General features: G+C 42.8%; 1 protein-coding gene across 1 annotated transcript in view; it reads left to right on the forward strand.

Annotated features, from left to right (window-relative positions):
- LOC306880418 (ectonucleotide pyrophosphatase/phosphodiesterase family member 1-like) overlaps positions 1-12,839 on the forward strand; it is a 59,138-nt gene that overhangs the window by 30,248 nt on the left and 16,051 nt on the right. The window contains exons 16-18 of the mRNA XM_079433906.1: positions 660-729; positions 2,113-2,200; positions 6,688-6,872. Of these exons, the coding sequence (XP_079290032.1) occupies positions 660-729; positions 2,113-2,200; positions 6,688-6,872 (343 nt within the window). The remainder of the gene's footprint in view (positions 1-659; positions 730-2,112; positions 2,201-6,687; positions 6,873-12,839) is intronic.

Here is a 12,839-nt window from a genome sequence, read left to right on the forward strand (position 1 = left end):
GGGGTTTATGTTGAAACTGCAAAATCCCAATGTATATTAAACTTAATGTAATTCATATTTGTCAGTTATGCAAAAAAATTAAAATAAATGCACATAAATTAAATACACATTTCTTTCAACCTCATACATTTTAACTAACTGTATATTTATTTTTTTATAGGTAGCCATATGTTCTTAATTTTTACTGAAAAAAAGATATATGTTGATTCTAATTAGAATAAATGCAATTTGAGAAAAACAAATGCATACATACACACACACACACACACATATACAATCACATTGATGCTAATAGATGATAATATATTAGAATTAAAAAATATATATGCATAGAAATGCACATCACATTAAATTTAGTTTATGCTAAAATTGTGTAACCAAATAAATATTTTTTTTATTTGCAATTCAAATTCATAAATTGTAAATCTAATAAATAATCGTTAAATATTTTTGAGTGTATAATGAAAGAATGTAATATCCCTATAAAAAAGTGATAATGCGTTTATAAATCCAGATGAGTTTAACCTCTAGAAGTTTTTGGTTTTTGATCATTCTGCAAACTTTTCTGTTCTTAAAAGGTAACTAGAATTTGATCGAAGGCATTTGAAGATTCTCAAACTGGCATTTTCACAGTATTTTTCTCCCACCTTGATCTACAGCAAACCAAGTGAAATTAAATACTGCAGGGGCGGCTTCCATGGTTCAGATAATGTCTTCAAGAGCATGCAGGTTGGTCTTTAAAACACTTTCATATTCAAGGCACATGTCTTGCGTAATAAAAGTGAACAAATTGCACATTCATCTTAATAGTGATGCTATAGCAGATGTTTGTCTGATGTTACCAATAGATTGGCTTTACCCATCTAAGAAACATAATCATGTTTCATCATAATCAAGTACTTATTATTACTTGTTTGTCTCAATGCCTTTGAAAAACATTTTTCTTTTGAAGAAGAGTATGGTTGGCAGTTGCCAAACATCAGTTCTCCATTACTTCTCATGGTGTTTTCTTCTCTTTCAGCTTCGCTTCCACACCATCAACATACACCCTTAACCACTAAATGAAGCATTATCCCTTAAATCCAGAGAAAATATTTCTTAAATCTGTCATAGACACCAGTAAACATTTCTATCTTCAGTTTCTGCTTCAGGTTCTGTTCAAAGGCTTCTGTGCTGCAGTGTAATGAGGTTTAGTTGACCAAGCATTTTGATGGGGATTATACTAAATTCATTATTAAATGATCGGAGTAAATTCCCATGAAGGGGATTATGATCCCTAGGGTCTTTCCACAAAAACTGAGAAAAATCCAGACATGCCCTTTAAATGAACTCTCAGCTATTGAATATAGCTTCTCTGTGCCAGATTCACACTTAGTGGTTCCTTCAAACTGGAAGGTGTTCAGATGCAGTTTTAAACACACGCTCAACCCACACATTGGACCTATGACAGAGTCTAGTTTATGTCTGTGACGCGTGTGAGTTTCCAGCCATCTGCGCCCCCTTGTCTATGTGGTTGTCTAGGAATGTCTAATGCATCTGACTTTACAAAAACCTCTTACAGGAACTCTTATAAGGCAACGGTCTAACTGGTTGAGGTAAATTGCACAAACTAGTCACAACCACAGGGATGGTTATTATGACAAGAGCTTTACTTTAGGCCATCTTAATAAAGTGAAATCTCCTGTTAGGAGGAATGAAGATCATTTTCATCTTTGTGACTCTGTGTCAAGGAAATGAGATCAGTCTAGTTTCTAGTCCTCAAATGTTTCAGCCAGAGGCGAGTGGAATGTGTGTCTCTCAGCGACTGCAAATCAAAATAAGTGCTTTTAGTTATTTTTAACTGTGGTCTGTGTTTTTGGAGCTGTCGTGGGTGTTTTGTTGTCATATCCAGGGGCCCCAAATAGTACTTGGACTCTAAAGCCGCACTTAAAGAGGTCTAATTTTCATCACATTAGATAACGTTAAGTGGCACCTGCAAATAAATAACCTTTTCTCAGAACCATCTTCTCTCTTTTTTAATGAAATATTAGGCAAAATGTTCGACAAACACTCTTTCAAACTTGAAGACTACCAAATGGTGTGATTTAATGAATGAAATGTAACTGTTTACAGGCAATTTTTATTGGATATGGACCAGGTATCCATTCGAAGGCGAATGTGCTTCCCTTTGAGAACATTGAAGTCTACAACCTCCTATGTGGTAAGTTTATTTTTCTGTGAAGTATCATGAAAGTTTGAAAGAGTTCCTTTAATCATATATCATTGACATCCCGGTAACACTTTATTTTGATAGTCCACTTTAGACATTCCACTAACAGTAAGTAACTGCAACTGCATGTCAACTAGCAGTCATTAGAGTATTAGTAGACTGTCTGTTTAAAGGTGCCATAGAATGCATTTAATACAGTATTTTAAATTGTTCTCTGATATCTACACAGAAGGTATGTGGCTTAGGTAAGGGCAAAAAATCTCCAGAAACGATTTTACATGTCCATTTACAACCCTAGGATTTCTCCCTAGAATGAAACGGTCTGTTATTGGCTTATTTGGCAGGGTCATGAATAATAATGAGCTCTGCTCTGATTGGCTGTTTCACAGTACGGCTCATCAGCAAGAAGGACGCACAGGGAGGAAAATATATATTTAAATACTTTCTCTCGCAGTTATATCGTCGGGTAATTATACTGTATATAAAACGCGGGCATCAGGGAGCCGTTATTAATATGCAGGGCATTGAAACTGCTTTTGAACGATCCATCGATCGCGTTATAGTTTCAAGAGACGCGATCACACAAACTATGATTACATTATGGAGCAACAGTACTTACCACACATTTCACAAGATCAGATGCTTGTCAGTGGTGCTCAGGATCTGTAAGTCATTCGCCATCATCCTCATCTCTCCTTACTGAGAGTGAAATCGTATGTACTGTAACAGGCTACCGCTAGCAAGGAGCTAACCATGTCCCTTTAGTGGCTCGTGTTATTTGCTTTCTGTGCCTTTCTGAATACAGACACCAACCCATCCCTGCACTTCACACCCCCTGCACGGCCTGGAACATAACATTTATTGTGTTATTTTCGCTGTTGTCCGCGCTTGTTTGTTTACAATACCTGCAGAGCTTCTGATGGTTCGGCCGGCTTAGAACAAGTGCGGGTTTATGCAAATGTTGGGGGCGTAGTGATCCTGACTGTTGCGTCACAGTCGGTGTTATGTTCTGATTCGCCTGTTTTTCAGTGGTCTTTTTTAATCACGAGATTTACATATGAAGGAGAAAACTATGGTGTTTGAGGCTCACTGTATGTCATTTCCATGTACAGAACTGTTATTATTTAAATATGCCAGGGTAAAGACAGTTTTTCATTCTATGGCACCTTTAATATCTTCTAACACTTTATTTTGATGGGTCCACAACATACAACATACTGACTATGAGAAACTTTGCAAGTATGTCAACTTATTCCACTGACCCTAAACCTACCCTACTGAGAGTTAGTAGACATGTAGTTGCAAATTAATGATAATTAGATGACATGTAGTTACAAAGTTACTTATAGTTAGTAGAATGTCTAAAGTGGACTATTAAAATAAAGTGTAACCGACATCCCTTCTCCGCTATTGACGTTTTTAAAAGTACGCTTAAGCATACTTTTAAAAAACAATATTAATTACATATTAATTGCAAATAAAAATATAATAGAGTTTAAAATTATATTAAACACACTTAAGTAGAACTTAAGTAATCTTTACATATAATTTCATATTTGCTTTTATTATCTTTTGTTAAAGTGTACAGTGTTGTAAAGTGTTACAGTGTACTTGCAAGTATTTATAGTAAGCTAAAATATAATGTAACTTCTATTGAAATGTGTGTGTCATGTATGTGAATACGTTTGTGAAAAAATACCTCTTTTATACACCTGTACAGATGAAGTGCAAATAGTGCATTTAGAAAAGAATAATATAAATTTATAACAATTAACTTGAAATGTAATATCAAATAAGACACTGCCATTAAAATTACTTAAGTGTACTCTCATTAAGTACACTTAAGTGGGCTATTATTTTATTAATATTATATTTTCTGCAAGTACAGTTGTTTAAAATATACTTTTAAGATTTGAAGTACACTACAAGTGCACATTCAATACAAAGCGTACTGTATTTATTTTAATAAGGTTGAGTAACTGCTGTTGAGATAAATGGGAAATTCATCCAAAATGTGCTGATGATTGCAGACATGCACTGTGTCTGATTCCTTCTCTTCATCTTTGATTTGGATCAAAGTGTGTAATGTGTTATTTAAATTATGATGATTATGTTCACACATTCTTTATCACTCATAAGTTTCTAAATCTAGTAGCATACAGTATACTAATGGAATGTGAAGTCTTGAGCTCATATTGGTTTACATCCAAGAGAAGTCTTGTGGGAAATTGTGCAGGACTATGAGAGTATTTTTTCCCGTCACCATCTCCGTCATTCACAATCACTGCCAAGGACTTAATGACCCACTTCGAGACAAAGTGGCCATCATTGGCAGCTTATTGTCTGGCACCTCTGTTGGGAAGTTACATAGTTAGTGACGCCACTAACTTATCTAAAAAAAAAATATCCTTACAGCCAAAAAAAGGCCATAATCAAACACCTTCATATAATAATCCATTCTTGTTAGAGAAGCAAGTCATTTTCTTTTCAGTGAATCACTTTGTTAAATGAACCAATTCAATAATTTTACGTCATTGTTTTGGTAGCAATCTAGCTACAGCATGATTGCAAGTGTGAACTTGCTTTTGTATGACAGTTCAATAAACAAGATATTTTGGTTACTTTAGTTACTGTCTGTTTCCTGTGGAGGCCCTAAGGGAACATGGTGATGGAAACATCTCTTTAAAACCTATAATTTCATAAACAAAGCCAAAGCATAATTAACTTGCTTGTGTCTAAGCAACATGCAATATTAATCCTTCAATGCTGAATGAATTGCTGATTTTGATTGAATTTGTTAAGTGAATGATTCAGTGACTCACTAGTCATCACCAACTGGCTGAAAGGAAACTAGAACTGTTTTATTTATTTCAATAACTTTACAATTAATTGAATGCTGAGGCTAATGCTGCTGTCCAACCATGTTTAAAATGTTGGATTAAAATATTGTTTTCCAGTTGTGTTTAGTGGAAACTGATCTTTTGAAAATCTGTTAGTGTAAAAAATTTAGGACGGGGACAGTTCAAATGATTGAGTTATGACATTCTGATTAAAAATGGCAAGGTCAAGTAAAAAAAATGTAGCTAACTAATTTTTAAAGTGTAGATTGACTAGATTAACTTGATTAACTTAAAATGAACCTGACAGGCTGCAGTTTTAAAGCTTCCCCAACATTGTTACATAATGTCTGGTTTTCTCACCCACTCTTCTTTTCTCTTCACTCTAGTTATATGTAAGCATCCCAACTGGGTATTTAGGACTACAAATAGTACCTGTCACTGGGATGTTTAACAGGATTTCCTACTCTTTTAGGCCGATGTCATCAAAATCTCACTATAGCAAGGCAACCCTGATGTTAGTGTGATGCTCCACCCAAAAATGAAAAGTCTGTCATTTTCTCACATTCCATTTATTTCTGACTTTCTTTCTTCTGTTAAACACACACACACACAAAACGTTTGAAGAATGTTGATAACCAAACAGTTTTAGTTCCCATTGACTTCAGCTGTATAATTTTTGTCTGTACAATGACAGTCAACGGAACCGTAACTGTTTGATTAGTATATGCTTACAGAGTTGTCATTTTTGGGTGGACTATCCCTTTAAAGCCTATCTTAAAGGGATAGTTCACCTAAAAATGAAAATTTGATGTTTACCTGCTTACCTCCAGGGCATCCAAGATGTAGGTGTCTTTGTTTCTTCAGTAGAATACAAACAATGTTTTTTTTACTCAAACCGTTGCAGTCTGTCAGTCATATAATGGCAATCAATGGGACTCACGGCTTTGAGAGGAAAAAAAAGCATACACAGAAAAAAAACTAATTAACCCTGCGGCTCGTGGCGATACATTGAGGTCTAAAGACATGAAACGATCAGTCTGTGCAAGAAACTGTACAGTATTTATAGTTTTTTACCTCTGATCCGCTGCACGGTCCAACTGTCCTGAGCGCGGTCACAACTGCCGGCACATGACACGTCTTCTTCTTCTTATAAGTGCATTACCACCACCTATCTCTCAAATGGGCCATTGACACTCTATCTACAATCCCAATTAGGAGTGTCAATGGTCAACGCCGGCAGTTGTGACCGTGCTCAGGACAGTTGGACCGTGCAGCGGATCAGAGGTAAAAACTATATAAATACTGTTCAATTTCTTGCACAGACCGATCGTTTCATGTCTTTAGACCTCAATGCATCGTCACGAGCCGCAGGAATTAATTTGGTTTTGTCTGTGTATGTTTCTTTTCTATCTCAAAGCCGTGAGTCCCATTGACTGCCATTATATGACTGACAGACTGCAATGGTTTGAGTTAAGCAGATAAACATAATATTTTCATTTTTGGGTGAACTATCCCTTTAACATAAAGACTGTTCTTACCAGTATTTGACAATAGCATGATTTTTGTATTGTATTGTAAGTAGTTTTGGCAAAAAGCATCTTCTAAGAACAGTGTATTCTTCTGTGTATGTCTCTTTAGATTTGCTGGGTATTCCTCCTGCCCCCAATAACGGCACCCATGGCAGTTTAAACCATCTGCTAAAGAACCCACCCCACCAGCCGGTGTACCCCGCAGAGCGCTCGGCACCATCGACATGCACCCCTGTTAGCAGCTCCTTACGGGACCCTCGCGGCTGCACCTGTGACTCTCTCACTGAGGCTGAGGTCAGCACTTTAAAAAGAGTAAAAGTAGAAATGACTTTGGTAACACTTTTGCAACCCAGGCTCATTCGAAATATGTGCCTCTAAATACATTTCTGCAACACTGTTATTACGTACCTTACTGCACGTTTCGCGGCAGTTTCGAAGTGAAACGTCCAGTGAGTGGCGCTAAAACGCAGGTTCAATACGTGACCCTGGCTCGTTTTTGTTGCGTTGATATAGGCACGTATTGCTGTGTTTGTATTACGTTGCTTCAGGTACGTATTGCAGTGGTTCATAATTCAAATATTCGGGGGGTCTTGCTAAAAGTTAATGCTCTATCGCGTTGAAAATATCCCCTACATGCTAAAATTAGGCTTTATTAATTAAAACTGTGGACCTGCAAATTATTTTTTGTGTGAAATGGAATAAAAGTTGTCTGAGTTTTGCTGCCTCTAGTGTTCATTTCACCTGGAAACTGCTGCGATTTGTGTGTATAGGTACGTTTTTTGAGTTCCCCTTCAATTCGGTCACTCAACATTGCTTTGGGAGAAATACATTTTCCTCGAATATTACTGAAGCCTTATTGAATCACACCAGTGAAACTGGCCAATGGCGTTCAAGCGCGCGAAATATGAGGGGGCTCGTCACTATATAAAGCAGCGCTTGTACGTCATCCATTCAATTTTTTCCTTCAGCAAGAAGCCTGTCAAAGAATCTACCACTCACCGTGATCTACACGCTGCAGCGGACGCGCCTTCTTCCCCTGCTGTGTTCCGGTAAGTGAGCTTCGGGCGAACAATGATGACCTCTCGCGATTGCCTCTCCTGTGTAGAGCCAATCGAACCCTCTGATGGCCACGAATCGTGCGTCTTCTGCCTGGGTCGCGCCCACGCAGAGGCGGCGCTTGGGGGGTCGGACTGCCCCCACTGCGGAGATATGAGTCTCCGGACTCTCAGGCTCCGTGTGGCCATCGTCCAAGGCGATGAACTCGCCCAACTAGCTCTGCCGCGCTCTTCCTCTGAGCCAAAGAGTAAAGTGTCGCGAGTTTCTAATGCGGATCTGTCCGGGTGGGGTGACGAGACCGTGCCGGCTCAGTGCCCACACGCTTCTCACCCCCCTCCTGCAGGTCCCCTCCCAGTGCGCTTCATGGCCGCTGATCTCCGCCCCTCCCCCAGCGCGCAAGATGTGGTGTCTTTCGGAGCCATGGAGGAGGATGATGCCATCTCGGTGGCAGCGTCTGCGAGAGAGGAGTGGTGCAACAGCCCACTGGATTACACTGCGCCCGGCAGTGACGCTGGGGACCTCCATCACAGTGATGTTGAGCTCCTACGCGTCCTGACCAAGGCGGTTGATGAGCTCGGTCTGGAGTGGGCGCCTCCTACCGAGCCGGCCAGAAGCCGTCTGGACGAGTGGTTCCTCCAGTCGGACAGCGGCCGAAAGGACACCCCGCGGAGACCAGGCCCCTTTTTCCCGGAGGTGAAAACGTCCCTTTTTCTGGACGCTCCCATGAATCCCTCAGGTCTCTTTGGAGCGGCGGTAGAGACGTTCACGGAGCGCTTCGTTGAAGCGCAGAAGCAATCGAAGGCCATTAGCCACTTCTTACCAAAGCGCGCTGGCGCGATCCCTCCTGCGCGTTCCCGCTCATCCTCAGCGCAGCGCGCGGGAAGACCGTTCGCCCCTCCTACTGCGGTTCGGCGCGAGCATGAGCCGGCGGTGAGGCCGAGACAACCTTGGCCGAAGCGCCGCCAGGGCTCGAAGGGCCAGAGACCCCGCCCTGACAGAGACAGCAGGCCACCGGCTACGGAATTAAAGCCGCGTTCCTGATGTTGTCTCTCGGAGGAGGAAAGCTACACTCAGCGCCGAAGACGAGCCACTGAGAAAGTCTGCTCGCTCCGCTGTGTGTGTTCACCACGCCCCCTTGCCTGTGGCGGGCGGCGAGAACAATTGTCATGTTTGTGTTTTGACTGTTCCACAGTGCAGTGCAATAAAGTCAAATAAAATACAAAAATCACCTCAATATCAGGGCAATTTTCCTCCTCTCACTCCCCTCTCCCCCATCACTCACTCTCACACTCGTGTGGTATTAAACTCCCCGCCCCCCAACGGCGAGTTATCCCTCACGGTGTGCAGTCCGCCTCGCCCGCTGTCACAGTTCACAGAAGCGTGGCAGGCACTGCCAGGGGTATCAGAGTGGGTTATGAAATCAATAAAGAACGGCTACACGCTTCAGTTCTTCCGCAGACCGCCCCGTTTCAACGGTGTGTTAATGTCCACTGTACGGGAGCAGAATGTCTCAGTTCTGCGAGAGGAAATTCACAACCTTCAAGCAAAGCGCGCTGTAGAGGCAGTCCCCTCTCACAGACCGCGAGAGCGGCTTCTACAGTCGTTATTTTCTGGTGCCAAAGAAAGACGGCGGGCTCCGCCCAATCTTGGACCTGAGACCGCTGAATCGCGCGCTTTCAAAGCGCTCGTTCAAAATGATTACGCTGAGACAAATCCTCTCACATATCAGAACGGGAGATTGGTGTATCTCCGTGGATTTAAAGGATGCTTATTTTCACATTCAGGTAGCCCCCCGTCACAGGCGCTTCCTGAGATTTGCATTCGAAGGGATAGCGTACCAATTCACGGTCCTGCCCTTTGGCTTATGTCTGGCCCCTCGTACGTTTACGAAATGCATGAATGCTGCTCTCTCTCCTCTGAAGCAGAGCGGAATGCGCATCCTAAACTAGCTCGACGACTGGCTAGTGTTAGCCCAGTCAGAGAGCGCGCTGCTCAGCGACAAACTCAGACTCCTCGCTCACGTTCAGAGCTTAGGACTGACTGTAAATATGCAAAAGAGCATGCTGGTACCGAGCCAGAACATCTCCTTTTTAGGAGTAGAGCTGAACTCAATCAAAATGCGAGCGCGTCTGTCGGAGGAGCGCTCACGAAAACTGATCAGTTCTCTCGCAGTCTTCAAACTAGGGCGTTCTCCCCCGCTGAAATGCTTTCAGAGGACGCTCGGCCAGATGGCTGCCGCCTCGACAATGTGCAATCTAGGGCTCCTACATATGCGTCCGCTTCAGCTCTGGCTAAAGAGCCGGGTGCCACAGAACGCATGGCGCACGGGCACCTTGCGCATCAAAGTGACGCGCGACTGTTTGCATACGCTGAACCCTTGGCGCGATATGACTCTATATCGCCGGGGTGTTCGTATTGGCCAAGTGATCAGGAGAAAGAATGTCACGACAGATGCATCGAGTACGGGTTGGGGAGCCGTATGCGATGGCAGACCAGCCTTCGGGACGTGGTCAGAAACGGAAAAGTCATGGCACATAAACTGTCTGGAGCTCCGTGCTGTGCACCTAGCGCTCGAGTGCTTTCTCCCAGACATTCTTCACCGTCACATTCTCATCAGGACGGACAGCATGACAGTGGTAGCGTTTATAAATCACCAAGGCGGTGTGAACTCACGACCACTGCTGCAGCTGGCGAGAGACCTCCTTCTGTGGGCAGATCGACACCTCCTCTCCATCCGGGCAGTACATGTCCCCGGACGCCTGAACTACGGCGCGGATTTATTGTCGAGGGGCGGGATAATCCACGGGGAGTGGAGATTACACCCTTTGACAGTCAAAATGATTTGGAGTGTATTCGGCAGGGCGGAGGTGGATCTCTTCGCATCAGCAGAGAACACTCACTGCCCGCTGTTTTATTCACTGACACACTCTCCCCTGGGAGTGGATGCACTAGCTCACAACTGGCCGAAAGTACGCAAGTATGCCTTTCCTCCGGTGAAACTTCTGCCTCGCGTGCTTTGCAAAATCAGAGAGGAAAAGGAATCTGTTCTGCTAGTGGCACCGAAATGGCCCAATCAGCCGTGGTTCCCAGAACTGGTGGAGATGCTGGTAGCCCCCCCGTGGACTATCCCACTGAAGAGGGACCTTCTCTCTCAAGCACAAGGGACGATTTGGCACCCAAATCCGGAGTCATGGAGCCTTCATGTCTGGCCGCTCGACGGAGCTTGCCAGTAACAGATGCGCTTCCTCAGCGCGTGCTGAACACAATATCAATAATCCTTGTCTTCCTTCAAGAGCGATTTGATAGCGGTCGTATGCCATCCACATTGAAAGTGTATGTGGCCGCTATAACAGCCTTTCACGCGCACGTCGAAAATCGCCCGATCGGCAGAAATGACCTGATCATACGGTTTTTAAAAGGAGCAAGAAGGCTGAACCCTCCTCGCCCTTCTACTCTACCCACTTGGGACTTGACGCTAGTGCTTGACGCTCTCACGGGACCCCCGTTCGAGCCCATACAATCAGCGAGCTTGCGAGCGCTCTCTCTCAAGACAGCGCTCCTGCTCGCGCTGGCCTCTGTTAAGCGAGTTGGAGACCTACAAGCGCTTTCAATTGACGACTCGTGTATTGAATTCGGGCCAGGTGATTGCAGACTCACCTTGAAGCCTAGAAAAGGTTATGTGCCTAAAGTGCTTTCGACTCCATTTAAAGCGCAGGTCATATCACTATCTGCTTTCCGCCCCGAAACACCAACCGGGACAGAGCCGCTTAATACACTGCTGTGCCCTGTACGAGCGGTGCGTACTTATATCGAGCGCTCTAGACAGTTCAGACTCTCGGAGCAGCTATTCGTATGTTTCGGTGGACGTACAAAAGGACTGCCTGTGTCCAAGCAAAGGCTGTCACACTGGATCGTCGACGCAATTGCTTTGGCTTACAGCTCTAAAGGTGTGGAATGTCCGATAGGGGTTCGTGCCCACTCAACCCGTGGCCTCGCATCATCCTGGCCCGGGCAAATGGCATATCTATTCAGGACATTTGTACGGCGGCAGGCTGGTCGTCACCCAGCACTTTCGCGAGGTTTTATAACCTAGATGTGTCGTCGCTTGCCTCGCATGTGCTGTCAGTGCGAGCAGCGCACGCGCTTACTCAGCCATGATCTGAGATGTGTACCAATGGTTTCGACTAGGTCGTATACACCCTGTATAGACGCACCACCAATTCAATGCTGTCCCTATCAGTTTATCACAGTATTATGATATAGTTCACCACGTCTTCTAGGACTTGGTCACCATCATACCGGTACGGCTGTGCATTATAACATGATTTCATTGAAATTAAACAATTTCAACTAATCTATTTACTTTACTTTACTTTACTTACTTTTGTCATTTAGCAGACGCTTTTGTCCAAAGCGACTTACAAATAAGAAAAAGTAACTAAAACTAAAAAGTTACAACTCTATAAATACTATCTACCCACATATTTAAGAAAATAAAGAAATTAAATAAAATTAACACATGCATATAACAACAACATTTCAATAATAAACATATCAATGAAAAAATTAAATAAAAAGCTACTACTATCCCTTGCCGGTGTCCCTGCCCGGTGGAGTCGCACGGTAGAGTCGATGGTCTTTACACTCTTTACTTTTTTACTTTTGTCATTTAGCAGACGCTTTTGTCCAAAGCGACTTACAAATAAGAAAAAGTAACTAAAACTAAAAAGTTACAACTCTATAAATACTATCTACCCACATATTTAAGAAAATAAAGAAATTAAATAAAATTAACACATGCATATAACAACAACATTTCAATAATAAACATATCAATGAAAAAATTAAATAAAAAGCTACTACTATCCCTTGCCGGTGTCCCTGCCCGGTGGAGTCGCACGGTAGAGTCGATGGTCTTTACACTCTTTACTTTTTTACTTTTGTCATTTAGCAGACGCTTTTGTCCAAAGCGACTTATAAATAAGAAAAAGTAACTAAAACTAAAAAGTTACAACTCTATAAATACTATCTACCCACATATTTATATATATATCTATTTGTGAAAGCGCCGAAGCCGCCGCCATTTCACATTCTTTGTTTCACCGGAGTTAACTCCGCCCCTGATGTGACGCAGCATCGTCTAGCTGCCGCGCCCCTGACTTTACATGGTTTCGACTAGGTCCTGTAGACCTGAGCTGTGTTTAC

This window comes from Barbus barbus, assembly GCF_936440315.1.
Source record: "Barbus barbus genome assembly, chromosome: 14".
NCBI lineage: Eukaryota > Metazoa > Chordata > Actinopteri > Cypriniformes > Cyprinidae > Barbus > Barbus barbus.